This window comes from Emydura macquarii, unplaced genomic scaffold (genome assembly GCF_026122565.2).
Source record: "Emydura macquarii macquarii isolate MOO-44397 ecotype Brisbane River unplaced genomic scaffold, CSIRO-AGI_Emac_v2 contig_3220, whole genome shotgun sequence".
Lineage (NCBI taxonomy): Eukaryota > Metazoa > Chordata > Testudines > Chelidae > Emydura > Emydura macquarii.
This window is the reverse complement of record NW_027133357.1, coordinates 2,505,051-2,528,308: the sequence shown is the minus strand read 5'-3', so window position 1 is coordinate 2,528,308 and position 23,258 is coordinate 2,505,051. Positions and strand designations below refer to the sequence as shown.

The 23,258-nt window shown below is 51.9% G+C and overlaps 1 protein-coding gene across 1 annotated transcript in view; it reads left to right on the top strand.

The window, feature by feature from the left end:
- LGR6 (leucine rich repeat containing G protein-coupled receptor 6) overlaps positions 1-23,258 on the top strand; it is a 195,539-nt gene that overhangs the window by 8,749 nt on the left and 163,532 nt on the right. Inside the window, exon 3 of the mRNA XM_067531620.1 lies at positions 3,847-4,182. Coding sequence (XP_067387721.1) covers positions 3,962-4,182 — 221 coding nt within the window. The 5' untranslated portion in view covers positions 3,847-3,961. The remainder of the gene's footprint in view (positions 1-3,846; positions 4,183-23,258) is intronic.

Below are 23,258 nucleotides of genomic sequence, written 5' to 3'. Positions count from 1 at the left end.
CCCCTTCCCCCCCAGCCTCCTTCACCTGAGGCTGTCAAAGCTATTATCAGACCCGTTTTGCAGATGGGGAAACTGAGGCACGGAGCGGGTCAGTGACGTGTCTCTCTTATATCCTGGGGCTGACACAGCTGCAACAACACTGCATGGGGGATTGTCAGACCCACAACTGAAACACCAGAGGTAGAGGCTGTAACTTCAGTGTGAAGGGGTTATTCTCTTTCTCTAATATGCTATGCACGCTGAAAGAGTTGCCACTGGAGCCCTGACAGCCTACAGCGGTAGGTACCTACGGGCTGAGCTGAGGGAAGAGCTGGGCTGGCAGTCTGCATTTAGAAACACTCTTCTGCTCTTTTTAAGCTGCAATCTGCCACTAGAGGGCAACATTCAAACATACACAGGGCCTGATCCTGCTCCCAGTAAAACCAATGGCAAAAAACATCTCTTTATGTTAATGGTAATGGATTGTGCCCAGAACTACCCCTGCAATTAATGGGAGCAGGGTTGGGCCCCTGACTATGCACAGCAGAAATCATTAACTAAAGCTGGGGCTAGAAAACAGAATTTCCATCGCATGGGAAATGCCAACATTTCAAAATTGCCTTTTGTCCTGAAATCCGAAATTTACAGTGGAAACCTCGAAATGAAATCATTTGAATAAAGTCGCAATATTATGATATAATATCAACTACTATCGCCATAGATATAAAGTGTGATTGACACCTGGAAGTGTAATATTAACCTGAATTAAAAGTTAAAAGATGAAAGAAAATTTGTCAAAACTAAATTCTCCAATTGGAATCGCATCATTTCAAAAAAAAAAAAAAAGTTTCCATCGTAAATTTTGTCAAAACTGACGCGTTCCTGGGACGGTTTCACTTTCAATGAAACAGCATTTCCCACTAGCTCTATTAATAACATATTTAACTCACACTATTTTCTTCCAGTCTAGCCAGTGGCTGGATCCCCAAGGACATTCCACTGGGCAAGAAGTTTTAGGGGCCAGTAATGAACCATTTTTGAACCAGAGGGAGACAGAGAAACCTTAGGTAAACCCATCACTTCGGGCTTGAGTTGTTGTGTTTGGCCCAACTTTCTCCAGACTGGCAGCAACGTCTCCTTTTCTGCCTGAGTAAATGTGGTCATTTCCCAGCCAAACCAATTTTCCAAGTCAAAGCTGTAGGAGAGCGTGTCTTTGGTTAGGGTGAAATTCAGGCCCCATTGAAGTCAAGGGAAGCTTTGCCACTGACTTCAGTGGGGCCAGGATTTCAGCCTTAGCGTTTAGGCCAGAAGGGACCAATGGCCCAGATCTTCAGAGGTATTTAGGTGCCTAACTCCCACTGAAATTAAATACCTCAACAAATCTGTGCCTATTGTGATGACTGTCGGATCCCTTGCATAGCGAAGTCAGACAACCCAGCCCAGGGATTCCTCACCCAGCCCACAGCTTGTGACTGAGCTACAGCAGGTATTTTACAAAGAGAGAGCGAGTCTTGGTTGACAAACCCCATGGGTGATGAAAATCCACCATACCCTTCGGTAAATTGTTCCACTGATGAATTGCCCTCACCCTTAGAAATGTGTACCTTATTGCCCGTCTGGGTCTCGTTTCAACTTCCAGCCATTGGATCTCCTTCTACCCTTGGCTGCTAGATTATAAAGCCCTCTAATAACAAATCTTCTCCCCACGTAGATACTTGTAGACTGTGATCAAGTCCTCTCTGGAGCTTCTCTTGGGGATGTCCATACTGCAGTCACGGAGTGTGATTGATTGCAGCTTGAGGCCTAGTCTACACTTCCCCAGAAATTCGGCAGCAGTCGACGGGAGTTACGCAAGTTACACAGAGTAGCTGGCGTAACTCCCAGCGACTTTGTCACTTCCCTCTAGCGCTCTGTCTCCGCTGTGCCCTTTTGAGGAGGGGTTTAACTATATCGACTTCCAGATTGATTGAGCGGGTCTTCCCTTCCGCTCAGACGATCCGGATCAATTGAGCTGACGGCAGCGAACTTGCTGCCATCAGTGTAGACATGCCCTCAGTCGCCCTACCCACGCTAATTCTGATCTAGCAGTGAAGCCATACAGCATAGGCTGCACCACCGAGGTTGTATGAGCCCGGCTGGAGCCCTGGATAATTATTCGGTGGCTAGCCAGTGCCGCTGTGGCTTCCCTGCTCCAGGACTCAGGCAAGCTAGATTAAAGCTAGTTTGAGTACATCTACCTGAGCTGCAATCAGACCTCCAATTGCAGGGTAGGCTCCTTAAGCCTCTCATTCTTTATAGACCGCATCATTCTCCTAGCTCTTTTTTCATGATGCAACAGAGACACAGGCAGGTGCATCGATTCACCCCAGGGCACAGTGAATAAGTGGAAAAGCAGGCAGTAGAAGCCAGACTCCCAGTTCTTGCTCTAACCACATGACATAGATTCGCACCCACTTGAGGATGTGGGACCTGCAGATGGGTTCACAGGGACTCTCTGCAGCAACATGTGCCTGGATTCTTCTTTCTCTGCTCATGCCTCTCCAGCCTGGGGGCTGCCTGCTCTAGGTTCAGGGGAGATCTCAACATCACTGTCTGGCAGGGGTTGGGTCGCTTTGTCTGGAGCTGGAAGTTACGCACAGAAGGCATTTTAGTTGTTTGGACTTTCTGGGCAATGGAGGGAGTAAGCAGGGAAAAGCAGACTAGCCTCGGAGAGGTCAGAGTCTGAAGTTAAACCGGAGACTAGTCTCCAAAAGAGGAATGAGGGAGTGTGGAAAACCCCCTAAAGAAACTGACTCTGAGAGGAGATCTCCAGGCTGATTTCACTCTGTCAGACTCTGCAGAAATGGGTTTAGATAAGGGCTGGTCATAATTTTTGAAGGTGAAATCTATTTTTTTTTTTTTTTTTTTTAAAGTTGCCAAACTGTTTCCCCTTCAGTAACACAGTGGATAGAAGAGACCAGCTCTTGCTTCTCTGATCGCCATTGGGGTGGTTTCCAATTGCTAAAGGTGTGCATGCATTTGACATTCCAATTAGAAATAAACTTATCACTTCAACTCTCCGCGTGTTGTCTAAGGCACAGCCTTTGATGGAAGGAGAGATGTCATCCAGCATGGGACTGTAACCTCAGAAAATGAGCAGAGACAGGATGGTCTGGTGGTTACAGCTCTAGTCTAGGAGTCCAGAGACCTGGATTCAATTGCCTGCTTTGCCACGGATTCCCTTGGGCCAGTTAATTAGTCACTCCCTGCCTCAGTTTCCCATCTGTCCAGTAGCACTGCTCTGCCTCCCAGGGGTGTGTGAAGGGTAAAGAGGTGCTCAGATGCTATGGTGATGGGGCCATATAAGTACCTAAGATAGGCAGCTAGCACTTTGGTTCTTGGGTGGCAGCAGTGTAACTCGTTCATAATAGCTCCCTCTGACTGTTAAACCCTGAATTCCCAGCTGATGGCTGCATGTGGGGAGCCAGCCCCGACACGTGCTTCCGAAGGCCTGGTTCAGGGGCACCTTTCAGTGTTTGAAGTGCTGCGTGGGGCAGTGTCCAGTCCATGTCTAAATTACTTTCTCCCGGAGGAGTCAGTTTTCCTTTCCCCTGTGCAGCTATCTCACAGAAACATTGTTGCAAAACAAACAGGAGTCCTGCAGCTAGGAACAGGTCTTTATTTGTTGGGTGGTTTGTTTTTTTTTTCCCCCTTCTTCTTCTCTTTTGAATGAAATTCCTGCCAGCTCTCAAGGAGAAAGCAGAAAGTTCCTGTGGCTCCTCCTCTCGGAGTCTCTCACGCCCCTGCCCTGCCCAGCCTGTGAAACCTAATAACTAAGATCATTCAACAATGCCTTCCCTTCACTGGCTGCATCTTTACTACTCTCAGGAGTGCAGCAGATCCAGTGTCTGCTGGGTCTGAGAAGTCAGCTCATTCTACTCTGTACGTGCAGCCGGCTCAGAGCACAGCCCCTGAGCGAGTACAAGACACCCTCACACGGCTCATGTGGACTGCGGCTGTGACCGAGATGGACCAGCTCCTCTTCTGGTGCACTTTTCTGTCCTCCTCTGCCACTTTCCAGGCAGCATCCGTGGAACCAGGTGCTGTGCCCTCATGCCCACCTCAGTGCCACTGTGAAGAAGATGGCATAATGCTCTCAGTGGATTGTTCAGAGCTGGGACTCTCCCAAGTCCCTGTCAGCCTGAGCCCCTTAACGGCTTACCTGTAAGTACCGAACTGTCATTCGCTTTGCGGTGCGTGTGCCCTCCTGGGGGCACAAGGATAACCTCCCCTTTTCCCCCCCCCTCCCCCCCCAATCTGCTGCAGCTTGCCTGGGCTCTGAATTTCGTGCCACACTTCGCTGGTATAAAATTTCCACTGCAAATTAGAAACCAAACCAAACAATAAAGGCAGCTATTATTTCAGGACCTGCAGAGCCAGCTCCCCTCTCCTCCCTGCGCCCCTCCGCATGTGCTGTTTATACTGTGATGTTATGCATGCTTTGCTTCTTGATTGCAACGGATCACAGGAGCTGATTTGCTGGGCAGCTTCTGATTTGTTGGAGAACATAATGGAGTATTTATAATGAGCGATTTGTGGCAAACTGTCCTGGGATCCTTCTGTCAAACACTTCAATGGCTGTGATAACCCGGGGCTTTCGGGGTTTCAGTTTGGGCTGGCCACCAGTGGAGCATCGCAATTCTCTTTCAAACGAATATTAGTTTCACCAGGTGGCTTGTTTGGCAAGGTCTTAATTTTCCAAGCATTAGCCCAGCCCTGTTGCCACAGGGAATCCCACAAGGCTGAATTCAAAGAGGATTTTGCAGGGTTGACTTCTAGCACCAAGGATGTAACCATTGTGGTTACATCCCAGTTGCGGAGAGGACTGGGGCTAACCAGTCCTCTTGAGAACTTCCCCGTGCTCTACAACGGGTGGCTTGGAAGGGAAGCTGGGTGCTTTGGTTTTGCCCAGCTCCATGCCTCCATTGAGGATGGTGTCCTTCTCTCCCTGAGACAGGTGGGCTTTGGCATTCCCAGGGGAAGATGCTTTGTAGCTGTATTCACAACAGGTTTAGCAGACACCAAGCCCTGCCGGGCTGCAGCAAGGATGGGCAGGAGGTTGGCTTTTGAATTTAGGGATGGATCCGAAGGGCGGCCAGAGAAATCTATTCAACATAAGAACCGTATCGTATAACTGGCAAACAGCAGTAAGCTATGTTGAGCACCCTGGTCAGTGCAGGCAGCAGTCTTACCTAGTGTCTAGAACAGCAGGTTTGGGAAGGAAGCAGGAGCCCTGGTTTGTGTTCCAGACGTTGCCACTGATTTCCTTGAGCAGGTCGCTGCCCTGTTCTGTGCCTCAGTTTCCCCCTCTGTGAGAAGGGGATAATGAGACTGACCCTCTGTTGTGAAGTGCTTTGAGAGCCCTGGATGGAAGGGGCCAGAGAAGGGTGACATCTCTCCTCCACAGTCCATTTTTGCCCAAGAGGCAGAGTTTGCATTTAGCCCACCTGTTGCAGTGTCTGTCTCTCTCTGGCAGTCAGGTGGGAAGGACTGTGCCGGGATCACATTCAGAACGAATGCTTTTCATCTGAGCGTGAAATACAAGGGAGCCGCCTAATGCGAGGTGCATGTACCTGGGGGCGGGGGATCCTACGGCCTGTCTGCCAGCCTGTGGTGTCTCCTACAGTCGAAGCATCTCACCCTACAGCGGCTTGACGCCAGCTCTGGTTCTGTCTGCCAACCAGCATTACTGGATGAGTGACTGCAGCTTGGGCCGGTACGTCCCCCTTGGGAGGTGGATTGTAAGTGCTGGAGGCGGCAGGGCTCAGCCAAGCCGATGTTCTTGCTATGGCAAAATAAAGCCCCAGCAGGGGACCCGTTCCATCTTGTAATTCATTTCAGGACTGGTGCAGTCTCCTGCTCTACTCCTGTAAGGATCACATTCTGTAGGAACACGGCTTTCCTCCCCAGTGGGAGCGGGGAGGGTGCTGCTGGAATTCTGTAGCCCAAAAATGCTCTGCACTAGCCCCCACCTGGGTCACTCAGTTTGCTAACATTATTCTGATAGGATTGTCAGACTATTCAAAACTCCTTAGCTACATTAATGGGAGTTGAAGTGCAGGATCCCCGGGGCAAGGACCCTGCCAACCAGGGCTGTAGCTAGCAGAAGGGGGCAGGCCCGTGCTGCAGCTGTTTCCAGGGGGGTGAGGATTGCCACAGGTGGGGTGTTTTGTAAAGACATTTTAGATCTGATTCTCACAGTCGCTGGGTCCCGCACAGCGATGGCAGGAGGCTCAGCACCTCTGAGAATCAGGCTGTTTCTGGATGTGTTCAGTCAGTCCCGCTGTTTTCCTGCGGTGTCGATCAATTTCTATCAAGCTCATCCCAAGGTGTGATTGCCTCTTAGGCGGCATGTCCACTTCACTGTGCTTTCCTAGGAGGATTTCCCTGGTACATACACTAACCCCCTTTGCTCATGTGGTGGCGCCATTGACAGCAGTCTGGAGGGAACACATTGACAATGTAAGTTCCCGAGCCCATCGCCCTCTCGGAAAAGCCTTTCTCGGGGTGTTGTCTGTTCTTAAAAATCACAGACTCTCGTCCCTCGCATGATGGAGCATTTTGCGCCTTTGCGCTACGGCTTAGAGCCTGGGGAGAGTGTCAGCAAGCTGGCTGCATGATTAAAAGGCTTCAGATTGTAGAGTGTAGCTGGTGAATTAACAAATGAAACCATGTAACATAAATATGGGAGATGATGTGGGCTACTGGTTAGAGGGGGAGTTGGGGCCCTGGGTTTTGCTCACATCTCTGCCACTGATTCATTGTGTAACCATGGGCAAGTCATTTAGGGCCAGAGTTTCAAGTGCTCAGCACCCGTCGTAGGAGCCCGATTTTTCCAAAAATGCTCAGCACACTGAGCTCTCTTGAAAACCTGGCACTGTGGGGGCTGAGCCCTTGTGAACGTTTAGGTACCACAGGGTGGACTGAAGGCCAGAAATCAGTGGCCGGACTTTGGAGAGAGCCGTGAGGACTAAAACTCAGGCCACTCGCTTGAGGGGATAGATGTGGATTCAAGTGCTTTGTGTTAGGGGCACCCAACATGTGGGAGTTTTAGCCTGTGCCTCAATTTCCTTGCCTGCATAATGAGACTAATTACCCTCACTTCTGCAGAGCATTTGGCTGCCTTCGAGGAAAGGGGCCAGGGCACTGCTCAGGGTTTTTATAATAACCCCATCTGATTAGGCTCTCTGTCTCGGACAGCAGGCTGAGAAATGGAATGAATGAGTCTGAATTCCTGCCCCATCCGGGGCTCTCTTCAGTGGCTCACTCCTTCTCAGTCCGCGCACACAGTCCTGCACGACCGCACCCAGAGTGCATCAAAGCAGAGCCTGAGGGCTTGTCTTCACTTACCTCCAAGATTCGGCGGCAGTCGACTGGAGTTACGCAATCTACGCAAAACACTTGCGTAACTCCCGTCCATTTCTCTGCTTCTCTTCTGCGCGCCGTCTTCACTGCACTGCGCCGATGGGAAGCGCGTTCGTCGACGCAGCGCTACGCCCCTTGAGGAGGTGGTCTTAATACGTCCATTTCTGGATCGACTGAGCGGGTCTTCCCTGACCGCTCAGTCGATCCAGAGAAGTCGAGCTGACGGCGGTGAATTCGCTGCCGTCAGTGAAGACGTAGCCTGAGACTCGGCGCTGACAGCCCGCTGTGCCCTCTTAGCAATATGTTGAATCCAACAGCTCCGTCTCACGGCAGGGTTCCTAGGGGGAGCGCCAAGTCCCATTCCTGGCGGGTGGCAGCGGGGCGAGGGGGACGTGCTGGACATGCAGTGAGAGAGAAATCCCAGCTGAGGCTTTAGCCTCAATAGCTGAGGCATAGAGATAGAGGGAGGCTGCTCCAGCTGACAGGAGCTGCAGAGTGAAAAGCTCTCATGGTGGAATAGGAGGTGCTGGCCTGTGACTGGCAGGATAGAGCCTGCCCGATCTCCCCTAGAGTCCTTTCGGGACTCCAGCCCCTAGGGCCAGCCATTCAGCCCAGGGCTGTCTGGCTGTCCCTGCAAAACACGGGAAGGCAGCGGGCACCGATCTAATGGTGCCATCAGCTGACCACCCACAAGCGCACATCCACCATCAAAGCAGTGCTCCCTAGATGCAGCATGGTGGCCCTCCAGCCATCGGCTTTCCTGGGCACCTCCGTGCCCTCCCCTCCCCCCCACCAGGACCCTTTTCTTTCCCTGCACTGTCTCCATGGGGAATGGGGCAGGGAGCGCCCAGCTGAGTTCTCAGCTACCTTCGAGATTCTGAGCCGGTGGCTGGAATTTAGCAGCCCAGCTGGGAATGTGAAGCCCTGTTGCCACCTTTACCACACCCTCCCCACTATCTGAAATGCTCCCTGAAGCTTTCCCCCACACTGCTCTGCAGAGGCCTCTTCCAAAGCCATGGGGAGCCGGGCAGGGGAGAGCTGGGGCTGGGACACACTTGTCACATTCCCTCAAAGCAGAACCTGCCAGGAAGAGCAACCTTGCCTGAGGTTTGCATTTCCCTCCCCCCTTTTTCATCAGTCATCTGCACTGCCTGGCACTGGCCAGGAGCGGGGCTGGGAGCAGGGATGGGCAAGTCTTAATGCCACGTGGGTTGGGCCTAAGCCTCCGTGCCATTCACGGCTGCCCAAGGGCCAGCGGCAATGCTCTGTCTGAGCTGGGCAGAGGGAAGGCGAAGAGCAGGGCAGAGAAGGGGCTAGCGCTCCCTTTGCCCTCGTGGTATTGAGTGGCTAGGTAAGGGGGCATGCTGAACTACAGCACCCAGCCCAATGCTTAGGGCTGGCCCGTGGGGTGCATTCCCGCAAGGAAGCCTGGTCTTCCTGTACCCGCCCTCGGTAGGGGCTGAGGAGGGGACGTGGCTTGTTTCTCTATGTTCACCGTCCCCCTGAGATGAAATGCCTCCTTCAGGGCCTGCTCCCTTTGCTCTGGGCATTACCCCCATGGAGGAGGCCAGGCCCCTCTCAGCCGGGCCTATCCTGCCAGGCAGCCGCGCAGCACTGACTCCAGCAGGTGCCCTGGGAACCAGAGCAGGGGAAGCAGGATTCTGAGGGGAGAACAAGCCCCTCTCCCGATTCATGTGTTTGCTGGGCCTGATCCAGGCATCCCTGAACCTTTAGGGGATGGAGAGAGTTGGAATGGGACTGCAGAGCCGAATCTGACCGTCAGCTCCTGGCCCCAGTCCCCTCCTGCACTGTGGGGTGAATTCACCCCTGTGGCTAAGGCTCCAGGAGGAGCTAAGTTGGGCCTCGTAATAGGCCCTTAGAGTTTCACTCTGTGTGTGTGATTGTACCCACTGGTGGGGGTTGGGGGGTGCTACAGGTCACCCTTGGTGCTAATCCACAGAGGATTTGAGTCTGTTACAGCTCCCTCCCCCTGGAAATTCTGCCCCTTTAGCTCAAGCTGCAGCCACTCTGGCTTTCTGTTCAATGCCCAGTGTGTCAGGCGGGATGGTGGCCTTCCCACCATCAGACCCACCTTCTCCAATCTGAGCAGCCCATGAACTGTGAGAGGGCAGGACTTGAAATCCAGGCTGGAGCCGGCAATCAGCTGTCACAACAGGCTCCTGTCATTAGGAGGGGCTCTTGGATATCCCAACACCCTGAAACACAAAGTTCTCAGGGTAGGAAGTGGGAGGATGACAGCCACACCTGGCCCGATGTGCATCATGTATAGCGCACCAGCTGCACCCAGGTTTCCACGGACTGCGCTCCCTTTCGCAGGGCGGGCTGGAAGACAGAGGTAAAAGGGATTTCCAGCCTCCGTGAATAACTTGCCTCTGCTGCTTTCTCAGTGGCTTGGCAAAGGAAATGCGGTGAAGGATGCTGCCTGGGGCGACCTTGCGGGGAGAACACAAAGGGTTAACAGAACCCCAGCCACGGCCTGCCTGGGAGGAGAAGCTGTTACATTCACGCCATGCCCACAGAAATAAACACTGAACACTCTTGCTGGAAGGCTGCAACGTAACCCTCCTTTATTTCTCAGAATCCAGACTGATAGCACAAGAGAACCCAAAAACAGAGAGCGAGAAAAACAGGCTGCTCCCTATGGCGGTGAGGCCCAGTTCCCCCCACCTTGCTTTAAAATGGCTCTTTCCAATGGCTGTCTGTGGACTGACCCAGAGCCCACCGCTTCCCTCACAGCCCCCTACCCTGTGAGCAGGATCAGGAATCCCTCACACCTCAAGGGATGGCTTGTCATTTTTAACCAGTTTCCAGTATACCCCAGAAGGGCTCCCCTAACGGCTGGGAAGCGTTTCCTCACTTGTCCTCCCAGCAGTGGGGCTTTGTATGCAGCAGGGAGTTCCCATGGTATTTAGAGGGGAAACTACCAGGACTCAGGCCCACCCCTTACCTTCTTGTAACACAGCAAAACACTCCAGCTCTGAGCCACGGGGGCCAGGCTAGCTGCTAGAGATGGACTGAGGCCCCTAGACTAATCTGGCTGACCTGGAGGCGTGCCTTCCTTGCTGCATTAGCACTGGCCTGAGGGGAGGCTGCTTGTCCATCCATGAAGGCGAAATGCAGCACCAAATGCTGGTGGGGGGGGGAGAGGGGAGAGAGGCCCCCACGGCAGAGGAAAGAGAAGGGGGCTCCGGACCCAGGAGTGGCTAATGCAAACATCTTTCCCTGGGAAGAGTCACCGCCTACAAACGAAGGTGGGTAAAGCTGTTGGGTGCAACTTGTGAAGACTCTGCAGGGCAGGGACTGTCTCATGCCGTGCTACCTGCAGCACCATGGGTGAGCCAGCCCCATACAGAGGGTCAGTACAAGGCCTGTTACTATTTATTTTTTGCATTGCTGTAGCACCTAAGAGTCTGAGCCATGGACCGGGACCTCTCTGTGCTAGGTGCGGTACAAAAATACAACAGAAAGATGATCTTTGCCCTGAAGAGCTTCCAATCTAGGCATCACATAAATCCCCCACTTAAGCCCAGAAGTTGTAAATAGGCCTGTGGATTTACGGGGGTACTTAGGCCTTGTTCTGCCCTCTGCCCCAGGGCAGTTTCAGCCCAAGCACATTGCTGGTGCTCTGACATCTGGTAAGGAGTTGATAACCAAAGGTCTTCCCACATCACAATCGGGACGGGCCCAGTGTGCAGCCAGCTCATGCTAATGTGCTGAAGGAGCTCGGGAACTGCCCGACTTGATCTCTGTCATCACCGCGTGTCCGTCTCCACTGCAGTCGAGGACGTGACTGCAGCGCACGTAGAGAGATGAGAGCTAGTGTTCAAGCCACAGTAGCACGAGCTGCAGTGCAAGCTAGCTACCCAAGGACATACCCAGGGTTCCCGGTGGGCCTGCACAGCCCATGCTGCTGCAGCTTCCCTGCTCTTGGTCCCCGCGCTGGCAGGATTACAGCTAAACATGCTACAGTCACCACCCGTGGCAGTGAAGACAGGCTGTTAACACGCTATGGGGCAAGGGATAACGTGGGGTCCAGGCATGCTGACTACAAGGATGGCCCAGGGTTTAAGACACTTGCTGAGGCTTTCGGAAACCGGGGTTCAATTTCCACCTGTGTAACAGACTCCTTGGTTAGTCGCTTCGCCTGGCTGGGCCTCAGCTCCCCATCCGTACAATGGGGATAACAGCAGCGCCATGCCATCCAGGGCCATGTGAGGGTAAATGTGGTCAAGACGGTGAGGCCCGCGGATGCTACAGTAACCAGGGTAGGTCAGCGCCAGAAACAAATACCCAAATGCTGCTGCGAGTCCCGACAAGACAGGATTCCCCCGTGAGGATCCGCGTTGCCTCTCAGGTCAGTGCGCAGTGCAGCCAGTTGACTCAGAGGTACATTAGCGCCACTGGAGAACTGCAGATCCGAATCAGAGTGGGTCAGGCTGCAGAAGAATCTGGACGGCATGCGCCACACACCAGCCTTTCTCCTGTGCCCCCGTGGGTTGGGGAATGCCATTTCTGAGGTCCCGCTGCCGGAAATCCACGGCTCTCCCATGCTGCGATCTTTGCTGTGGAAATGAGACCTGAGCTGGGATCCTGGCTGCCGCCTGAGGTGTGGCTGTCATAAAAGGAATTTAAAAAAATATTTTCAAGTGCTGGGGCCTGGATTCCTCTACTGCAGGATATGAATAAGTCCCCTGGACTCTGTGGGAATTACTCACATGCAGTCCCAGGATAGAGCCTGGGGACAAGAACAGTGTGTAATCTGACATAGAAGAAAAGCATTTTCCGTGCATCACACCCAAGCGTGCGCACAAATGCAGGGACCTTAGTGGCAGTCACGAAACTTCAGCTCAGGGCCTTGCGCCAAACCTAGATCCCTGGTGTAACAGGCAGTTTACAAGAGAAGCAGTGTGGTCTAGCGGGTAGGGCACTAGACAGGGAGCTGGGGTCTAATGAAGACTCTGCCACTGCTTTGCTGTGTCACCTTAACGGAGTCCCACAGTGGCTCTGTGCTTTCAGCTCCCCATCTGTGAAAGGGGGGGTAATAAAGAGTCCCCCACCTTTGAGGGGGTAGAAACGCTGCAGCGATGATCCGGATTATCCAGAGAAACTCACTGACTTGCAGACAGTATTTGTCAAAGTCAGTTTTAAGAATAAAAGTCTGATGTGGCTTGCTTGGCTCAGTCCCAGGGAGGTCCCATTGTCTGCTGCTAGGGAGGACACATTCCCAGTCTGCTTCATATAAAGGGGAGGCCTCTTTAACAGAGGCCTGGGAGTCAGGATGGCTGGGTTCTGTTCCTGATTCAGCCACCACTGGTGTTTGATTCTGGGAACCCCACATGGGACCTGCTTCCACACCCACTGACATCAATGAGAGAAAGAGCTAGGCTTTTCATCTTGCTGGTTCTCAGTCTACTCATCTGCAAAACACTGGCCTGCCCGCTAGAGGGGTTATTCATGTTGCCTAAGTGCTTTGCAGTCCTTGCATGCAGGGTGCTACAGCAGAAAGGAAAGATGGACCAGTGATTTGAGCACTACTCCTGACCCTGGGGGGACTGGATGTTAGTCTCCACTCTGCTGCTGTGCCACAAATGTCCAGTGTGACCTTAGACAAGTCTTTAGTCTCTCTGGCTCAGCTCCTCAAAGATCCTTTGAGGATCTGGGCCTCAGTTCTCCATCTGTACAATGGGACTCAAAGCACTGTCTTACCTCCAAAAGGCGTGTGAGGATAAATACAGTACAGATTAGAGGTGCTTAGAGAGTACGGAAATGGGGACCAGATAAGTGAGTCAAATGGGAGTGCAAGGTATGATGATCTCTGGTTTAGTTGTTTGCCATCTTCTGCCCAGTCTTATGTTCTAGGCTCAATGACTAGCGCTGAGCAAATCATTTACCGCTAGTAAGTTATTACATGGACATCGCCTCTTCTTGTGTTAACGGACAGATTGCGACATTCTTACATGCATTCTTTATTGGAAATAGATTCATAAATGTATCCAGCTGGCCTGCAGATCACCCTGCCTCTTCCTAACATATGCGGTGTTGGTTAGTTTCAGAGGTCATGCCATGTTGATTCTGTTCCCTGATTGGACGATGTGCGTTACTCACAGTCACAGAGCAATTTACGAGCATTAAAGCAGGAATCAACGTTAGACATGGATGCGTTCGAGCTTCTGTGTGGCTCTGGAGCTCCGATGTTAGGGCAGAGGGCCAGGGAAAGAGCATACTCGCGCTGACGTTCCCTGGTGTGTTTGGGTGAACAATCACCAGCAGGTTTGTCTGTAATCTGCTCTGCTGTAACCAGCATTCAGATATGCTGCAGCCACTGCCTGCCTTCTGCAGGCCAGGCATCAGAGTTGCTGTGCCCACCCGACAGTCTCCCCCACTCTGGCTATAGGTTGGACACCCTCCAGCATCCCCTGTGGTGCCCTCCTGGACACCCATGAGTGACAACTTTCATCACTGCTGCGTGACCCTAGGAGAGAAGAAGCCTCTGTGGCTTGTGCTAAAGATTCACAGGGAAGGGCAGGTTGTCTGGACACACGGAAAAACAATGTGGGCCTTGGGTCTGAGTCCTGCATTTTACCTCAATCCAGACTCGAGCTGGGGCCCTGGGCCTCACAATCAGTGGCTTTGCAGGCCAGCCAAGAAGAAGCCTCAGCCTGGATGTTCAAAGGTATTTAGGCACCTAAATTTCTATGGGAGTTAGGTGCCTAAGTAGCTTTGAGAATCTTGGCCCTCTTGCCTTGTGCAGCTCTGCAGAGCTCCTCTTACTGGGAAGATCCTCTTTGCCCATCTGCGGTGCCCAAGGACCTCGGCAGCGTCAGAAAATGACAAGGGGATCTGTGGAAATCTGCACCCCAGTGTTTCAAAGCAGCTTGAGTCAAACCGAGCGGGGCCTGCCATTCCCAGACCCACAGTGCAGCAGGCTGCCGTGGGGGAGCTGCCAGCCTTCAAAGGCAATGACTGGTAATAAACTGATAATGAACGTCAGCTGTTTTGACTCCCTGAGGAGCCTAGACCAAAACCAAGCAGAAATACACAGTGATTTCTCATTCTGCCTTTTCCGCCCCAAAACCAATAGATTTGTTTTAGTTCTTAATGATCTGCCATTGCTAGGGAGTGGGATTGTCAGAGGAACCGAAAATCAAGCTGAAAATAACCCCAAAACCACAGCTGCTGGGCATGTGCTTCTAAATAGCCTTATTTATCCACTAGGAATCATGTGATTCCTCATCAGCTATACAGCAGCCAAGAGACCTTAGTCCCCGGCAGCTTGGCATTTAGCTAAGGGCTTTGTCTAGGGCATCTCTCAAGACTCTGATTGGCCGCCAAAGAGTTGGGGGAGCTTCCCCTCCCCTCATCACAGTCGTGAGCTGTGATGCTGCAGGTGGTGGATGAGAAAAACTGATTTGGTAATTCGGTGGCTGAACTGAAAAATTGGGAAAAAAAATTGTTTTGGGTTAACCCAAAACAGAAAAAAATTGAATTTTTTGGTGAAACGAAAACGTTTGGAAAAAAATTGTTTCAGGTCCGATGAAGAATTTAGTTCAGTCCAAAAGTAAGCATTTTGTTTCTGAGTTTTTTCCCCCCTTTTAAAAAATAAATAAATAAAATGAACGTAAAATTTGAAACAAAGTCATTTTGAATCAAAATACTGAAATGTTTTGACTTTTTCAGAATGTTGTTTTCAACTGAAATAATTTGGTGAAAATTCTACATGAATATGCAAAATGTTTCAGATGACCCGGATGCTCACGTTCAGTGAAAAAAAGTGTAATCAAAAAAATGTTGCTCAGCTCTTGTCTTGATATCCCTGAATGGGTCAGGCAAGAGGAGGGAGAATTAGGGATGATGGGAAGTTGCTGAATTTCCCAAGGAGTTGTACAATCAAGAGATCAGTGGGGAAATTAGTTTCCATGAAACACTGAGTATCACTAATTCTTCAAAGAAAATGCTCGAATTGAAGTCTGAATTCCCAGGGGAAGCAGTGCTTGGTGGCTTCCCTCTCCCTCCCTTTCCTCCTTGCAGAAGAATCTCATAAATCTGCCCGGGATGGTGAAAATCCTGAGCTCATGGCCCTTAGATCTGCATAAGAGGAGCTCTACCTGGCGATTAAAGGAATTTAGAGTTTGCTTTGGAAAGCTCTTTGATTCTGGCAGAGGCCACCGTGCCAGAGGGCGGCCCAGGCTTGCAGCTCCCCTGCTGCACCTGCCTGAGTCAGGGAGCAGGAGATGCTCGACAGCAGAGACTGGAGCAAAACCATTCCCCCAGCCGGGCGATGGGCTGGCGAGTTCCTCCTTTATCTTTCTTGGCACCCAGGGCCAATGGGGCGCTGGGTTGGGCCCCACACCTGTGTCATCATGTGGAAAACACTCCTCAGGCCCAGCGTCATTGTTATGAGTATTGTAGCAGCAGAGTCGGGGAGCAGGGCCCCGTCGCGCTAGGCGCTGTACGTGCCCATAGCAAAGAGGTGGGTCCTGCCTTTGAGACCTAACAGTGAACGTACAAGACGACAGCCAGCAAGGGATTAAAACACACAGACCGGGGCGGGTACAGTGAGGCCAATATGATGAGCGGCTCCCTCAACGTGCCAGCTGCCGCCCCATCGTCGAGTTCTTTGTAGTCGCCACATCAGAGGAGGATGTTAAGAGGCAGAATGCCAGGATGTGCCTGGCAGAGGTTTATGGGGTGGCAGGGGAGACAGCACAAAGGTGCTTATTGGGCAGTTTGCCCAATGGGCACTGGAGGCTGGCACCATTGGCAGAGTGGCGGCAGGAGTGGGCATCTCTACAGTGGCTATGTGACAACAGGGGGGTGGGACGACAGGCCATCATGGGCCTTAGAAGTGAAGAGGAATAGCTGATGTTTGATGGGACAGAGAAGGGGAGGGTGGCGGAGGGACACGCAAAGAGCGTGATGTGGCCAAAGCGCCGAACCAGGAGAGTGATCTTTGCCACAGCGTTTCAAATGGACGGAAGCGCCGTGAGGCGAGATTGGTCCAGGCTGGAGAAGGGGTGGGCGCGGTCATTCAGATGTGAGGCGATGAGAGCCGGCTGGGCGGAGAGGAAAGGCCACTCTCAGCGTTGTCGTGCGGCAGGAAGCGGCAGGATTTTGACATGGGCTGGATGCGAGGATTTAGAGAGGGGACCAAGTCAAAGACCAGGCCCAGATTATGGGCCGACAGGACGGTGGCGGTGTCCATGGTGACTGAGGAAGGAGGGAAAGGGGAGGGCTTGACCGGGAAGATGGAGAGCTCTGGTTTGGCCAGGACAAGTTTAGGCTGATGGCTGGACGCTCACGAGGAGACATCAGAGAAGCAAGCTGAGATTTTGGTTTGGACAGGAGGAGACGGGTCAGGATTTGGGAGCAGGTCCGTGCATTGTCTCTCTGGTGGCTGGACACAGAAGGGAGGAAGGACCTACTACCACCAACGCAGTAGAGCGCGTGCAAGAATGCAAGTAGTCGAGGAGAAGAAGCAGGGCTCTGCACCTGTCTCCCTCAGGCAGTGCCTGCATGTGTGTGATCTGCATGTCCTTCGCACATGGCTTCAGGACACCGTGCTTAACATCAGGCATTAGTGGTGGGCTCCCCTCTACAGGTCCACCTGAGCTGGCATTGCAGGGAGCAGTGCCAATTGTTAAACACCCGGCCAGGATGCTAGATGCCGTAGTCCAGCAAGGCACCAATGCGTGGTCCAGGAGAAGGCCCTGCTTGTCCCGGGGGCCAAACTCGCTGAGCGGAGCAGGGGGATCTAGGTCTGTCAGTCATTTTCTAAGTGCAGGCCAAGCCCTTACAGAACAAACTCCCTTTGGGTTCCTGGCCCAGAAAAGCAGGCTTCCTGAGGCATGTTTCCAAATCTCCCCCAGTTCTCCCCCCCCCCCTCCATCTTTCTCCTTGCTTGAAATCCTTCCTGTAGCTGCCTAAACCCTCCTTGAAAAGCAGAGGGATTTTGAAGGGAGAAGTAGCCCCACCTACCCCCCAAGGAGGGAGGGAGGGGAGTGAGTCAGACACACCTGTAAGGTTGGGAGCTACTCCTGGAGCTTGCCCTCTCTCCCAGAGAGCAGCCGCAGGTCCCACTACAAAGAGACCCCGGGGGAGACCAAATAGTTTCCAGCAAAGAATGTCCCCCCCACAGCAGCTAATTGACAACATTCTCCCTCCTTCAAAAGGGAGGAGAGCCCTGGGCCCAGCATCGCTTGCTCAGGCTGTGCCAGCCGCAAAGGGAACCGCTGGGGAGAGAATGAGAAAGGAAAAGTCTTCTGTTGAGGAAGAGGTCGGTGTCAGCGTGAGAGCTCAGGGGTAGGGTCTGCAAAGAGCTCACACTGCTCAGAGCTGGTACGTAATAGGGATTCCCTTTGCAACCCAGTGCTCGGCTGAGATGAAGTGCCAGGACACACTGGGCTACCTACATGACAGGAATGGATTGGTTTTGTCAAGTGAATATAATATAAACTTGGAAATGAAACACCCGGGAGGGAGAAGAACTGGGTAGGCTAAAGGACAATGTTTCAAGACTGTGCTTGATAAGTTTATGGAGGGGATTATGAGACTGCCTACAATCGCATATGGCCCATCCACGACTGGGAATAGCAAATATCTCCAACAGCCGGGGATGGGACATGAGAGGGGGAAGGCTGTGAGTTAATGCAGATAATTCTTTCCTAGCTGTCTGGCTGGTGGATCTCACCCACATGCTCAGGGTCAACTGATTGCCGTATTTGGGGTCGGGAAGGAATTTTCCCCAGATCAGATTAGCAGAGACCCTGGAGGTGTTTTGCCTTCCTCTGCAGCATAGGGTGTGGGTCACATGCTGGTTTGAACTAGTGTAAATGGTCGATTCACTGTAATTTGAAGTCTTTAGACTGAGATTTGGGGACTTCAGCTACTCAGCCAGAGGTTATGGGCCTATGGCAGGAGTGGGCGGGTGAGGTTCTGTGGCCTGCAGTGTGCAGGAGGTCAGACTAGATGATCATGATGGTCGCTTCTGGCTGTCAATGAGTCTATGTTGGCGCAAGAACAGATAGGGATAAACTGGCCATGAGCAAATTTAGTCTGGAAATTAGAAAGTTTCTAACCATCAGAGAAGGAAGGTTCAGGAACAGCCTCCCAATAGGTGTAGTGAGGGCAAACAAGCTAAGTGGTTTTCAGCTGACGCTTGATAAGTTTATAAATGGGATGATATGATGAGGTTGCCTGTGATAGCAGGGTTCTGGACTCAGTGACCCAGGAAGTCCTTTCCCACCCTATGTTCTTATGTATCCATAAGGTCTTAATGAAATATTTTTGGAGCAGGCACAAGCTGTATGGCTGAAAAGTGCTATATAACAGGTGATAGCTCGTATACAGTACTTTTCATCAGCAGATCTCAAACCACAATAGATCGCAGATTTATGTCCCAATTTGGGATGGAATTGTTCGAAATCTGGCCATTTTCCGCTGGATGGAAATTCTGGTTTTAAGCCAGCTCTAGTTGTGAGGAAGCTGGCGGGGCTGTTCTGTCAATGTATTTGCATGCCCAGTCCTGCTGGAGGACGTGTCTATCAGCTACTGCTAGGTGAGTGCATTGTTCCTCTTTCATGTCCCATACACAATGCAGGATTTATTAGTGACAAAAACATGAAAGCTGGAGGTCTTGATTTATTGACGGGGGGGATGAAAACATGCCACAACACGAGCTATCCGGTATGACATCAGTTGGAGTAAAATGCTTCCAATAATTGTCTGCACACCGGTCAGGCTGACCTGCAGTGCCATGCAAAGGTGTTTCTCTTTCTCTTGCCTCCTTCCCACATAGCATCATAAAGATGCTTTGCAGAGAGAGTTAACTCACTTGAAGAAGTGGCCTGCTGGCCCAAGACTGGGCACCCTCACATAGTTTGCTGGGAAGGCAGTGTGGTCTAATGGGGAGAGCACTGGAGTGGAATTCAGGAGACCTGGATTCTATCCCTGGCTCTGCCAGTGGCCTGCGGGGTGACCCTGGGCAAGCCACTTTCCTGCTCCATGTCTGTTTCCCCATCTGTAAAATACAGATAACGATACTGACCTCCTTTATGGAGTGCTTTGAGATCTACTGAGGAAAAGTGGCTATATATGAGCTATTAACTTTCATATACTATTTTTCATCCATAGAGCTGGGCTCCTTCATTTAAAACATCTTTTTTATCTGTCTTAAAAACCAATTTGTGGGCATTAGATAGATAGATCGATTAGATAGATAAATGCCACATGCCCTAAAGATGCTTACAGATGGAGGCAGGTATTACACCATCCAGTGAAATGCAGCCACCTCAGGACTGGAAGGCAGCAGCTTTGTTTAAAAGCCTATAGCCACGTTGCACAGCTTCGGTAAGGAAAGTGAATGGGGATCTTGTATACAACAGAAAGGCCCAGGGAATGTAGTTAAATTGGAGCTTGGCCAGGATGGAAGAGGGAACTGTCGAACCCCTGATTCTTGTGAAATAGGCTGTGAGGTCTTAACTCTCCAGGCATGTACTCTGCACTTAGCCTGGTGGGATCTGAACATCAGCGCAAGGTTTCGCAGCCCAGCCCGTTCTGAATGGGTTGCAACAGGTTCCAGAGCGTCTCCCTCCACTCTCCTGTCTGTTTTTTCAGCAACGATCCCTACGCCTCGCTTTCCATTGTCCTTACACAAAGCTGGGAGCTTTAATGTGCCAAGAAGAGACTGGAAAGTGGCCAGGTTGGGGAGGGCAAGGATTCAAATAGGCTTCTTTTGCCCTGTGGGGTATGTCTACACTGCAGTGAAACACCCACTGCTGGCTTGGGTCAGTGGGCTCGCGTGGCTCAGGCTGTGGGGCTGTAAAATTGCTATGTAGATGTTCAGGCTCGGGCTGGAGCCTGGGCTCTGGGAACTTCCCCGCTCACAGAGTCCCAGAGCTCAGGCGCCAGTTTTACAGCCCTACAGCCCAGGCCTGAGCCAGCTAACATGGACCAGCTGCAGGTGTTTCATTGCTGTGTAGACATGGCCTTGGAGACTCCTGCCAGTTCCTATCACTCCGTCCTGCCACCACCACCTTTGAAGCATCTTGGCTGCCTCTGAAGCACTGTGGGGCAGTACGGCAGGGCTGGAGGGGAAATCCACGTTCCCTTTGATGTCTGGACGTTTCAGCAGCCTGGGAATTATGGGGCTGTAAAATACTGGAATGTTTGGGGTTATAATTTTGACTTAGATCCTTGGATGAAAGGTGCTGTGTATGTGCAGAACTTCTTCTTCTTCTTATGGGCCTATAATATGTGGATTGAGGGTGACCGGACATACCAAAAGATCCTGGAACATGAAACCCTCCTGAGGAAATTCAAGCAATAGCTAAGGTCTTGTCTACACAGGGGAAATTGACCAACATAGCTATATTGGAATAACTAGTCCTTTATAGCTATTCTGGAATAACTTCCCCGCATGGACAACGTTCCGGAATAAAAGTTACTATTACAGAATAGCTATGCTAGTCAATTTCCCCAGGTATACAAGCCCCTAGGCCCAGATCCTCAAAGGCATTTAGATGCCCAGGTCCCATGGGTTTCAATGGGAGTTAGGTGTCTAAATACCATTGAGGATCTGGACCGTAGCACCGCCATGCACTCTGCAGCCAGAGCGGAATGTGACTGTGGGGTGTGAGCCATGCCAACATGAAATTCATGAGATGGCGACTCTGGAAAGGACATCAGAGGCATGGTGGAAACAAACTGAACATCAGCTCCCAGTGTGCTAGAGTGGCTAATGTGGACTCCTCATTTCCACGTGTCAATGCTTTGCAGGCTGGGTTTGATCCAGATCCCTGAGCTTGTCACCCTGATTCACATCTCCTATCAAATTCCTTCCCTGCCCCTAGCAGCCTGGGACCCTAAGCACCAGGGAAGACGGTAATTAGCTTTGTTTTTCTCAACAGAGAATCAGCAGGGCATGTGGCACTACAAAGCCTTTGCCACTCAGTCTCTCTTCATTTCCACTGACCTGTTCTGCGTTCAGATCTCATTAGCGCTAGAGGACTTAAGTGAAAACAGGCACCGTGCACAGCTCCCCAGCGGATAGCACAGCACCAGGCTCAGTTAATCAGATGCCGCAGGCAGTGTGAAGCGTCAGGTTTCACCCCAGTGCCCGGATTGGACCATCCCTCTTGGGGTGGTTTGCGTTTCAGCCTTGCTCTCATTTCCCCCAGCTTAGTGCGTCCAGCTTGCAGAGCCTGATCCAAAGCTGAGTGAGATCAACATGAGTCATTCCATTGATTTGGGTGGGCTTTGGATCACAGGCGATCACAGGCAAGTAGGGCAGAATGTGGATCTGGGCTTCATAAAGAAGGGCCAGGCAAGAGAAGAGTGGGAGGTGGGAGCAGAGAGGGTGTTTTGCCAGATTTGGTCTCATTGCCAAGCAACGTCCTAAAGCTTCTTGTCCTCAGCAACCAAGCAATGCTGCTGAGTGCTGTTAGACAGCTGCCACGGTTCACCCCAGAGGTGGCCACATTTCAGTGGTGGTAAAATTGACCCTGGGGCAGTGCTCAAGTCCTGCCGTCTTGTGGCACTTCCCCTACTTGCATTCCAGCCCTCCGTGGCTTGCAATCACTGCCCCTCCTCTAATCTGATTGTGCCGATCAGTTAGCCCTCTCCCCCCATGGGGAGGGGAGGAAGCAATGGTGGCCCAGCGTCCACATTCGTCTATGCCACTCAGCCATGCACAGCAATAGCTATGTGTGCTTGAGACAGGAAACATCTTGCCAGCCCTCTTGACAGTAGCGGAAGAATGGCTTGTGTGGTTCGCAAGGACCACCCACTGCAAGGGGCTGGGGCACAAGCTGTCATCCTGTAATGTCTCATGCCTTCCTGGTGACACCATATTGTCTGCTGCAGTTAAACGGAAACCCCCATGCAATTTTCATTTACTTGGTTCTACGGGCACAGCACTCCACCTCTCTTGCCATGCCACCCCTGGGCTCACGCTGCCCGAGTCCAACAGGCTCAGCAGAAAACAGACTGGGGCAGGCACCCACCAGGGCCCCCAAATGCAGCTGGTATTTGTCCGTCCCCCCTGAGCGACAGCGGACGAGCCAAACTACTAGAAACACAATATGCAGCAGCTCGCATCCGCTACTGGGACAAATATGTCTACACCCTCACTGGATAAACCACATGCTTCTCTGGAAAGCCAGGACCTGAACTCTGAACGTCTAGCTTCAGAAAGACTGACTTTTGAACTAAAGGAGAGACGTAACAGCTGGGTTACGTTCTCGGGTTACGTCTACACTTAAAACACGACAGTGTTGACGCTACGTACGCTGACAGGAGGGCTTGTTCCATTGGCGTAGGTAATCTACCTCCCCGAGAGGCGGCAGCTAAGCCAACAGAGGGATTCTTCCATTGACCTAGCGTTGTCTATACTGGGGGGTAGCTGAGTAGAGCTGCATGTCTCAGGGGGGTGGATTTTTCACACCTCACAGCTGAGTGTTTGGCTGAGGATTGATAAATAATCATAGTGACTCTCTAGGCCTGGTGTGTGGGAGGGCGATGGGGTGGGGGGCGGAGAGGGGGGTTGCCTTTCAATAGCTCAAGTCACAGCAGCAATGGAAGTCCAATGGAGAGATTTTCAGATACACTCTGCGTCCGCCTAAGTGCTGCTGTTGATGGTAAAACTCTTCCTGACTGCAGTGGGCACAGGTTTAGGCCAGTGCTGGGTGCTTTCCAAACTCCGGCCCGTGTGAGGTTCTAACAGTGGGAGGCGGGGGGTAATTCTGCTCACGCTAGGTGAGTGCAGCTCCCACTAGCACCAATACGAGTTCAGCAGGCGTCTGGGGAGACTCCTTGCAGCTCTGGCACCCTGCCGTTCCCCACGAGACGCACGTCTGTCG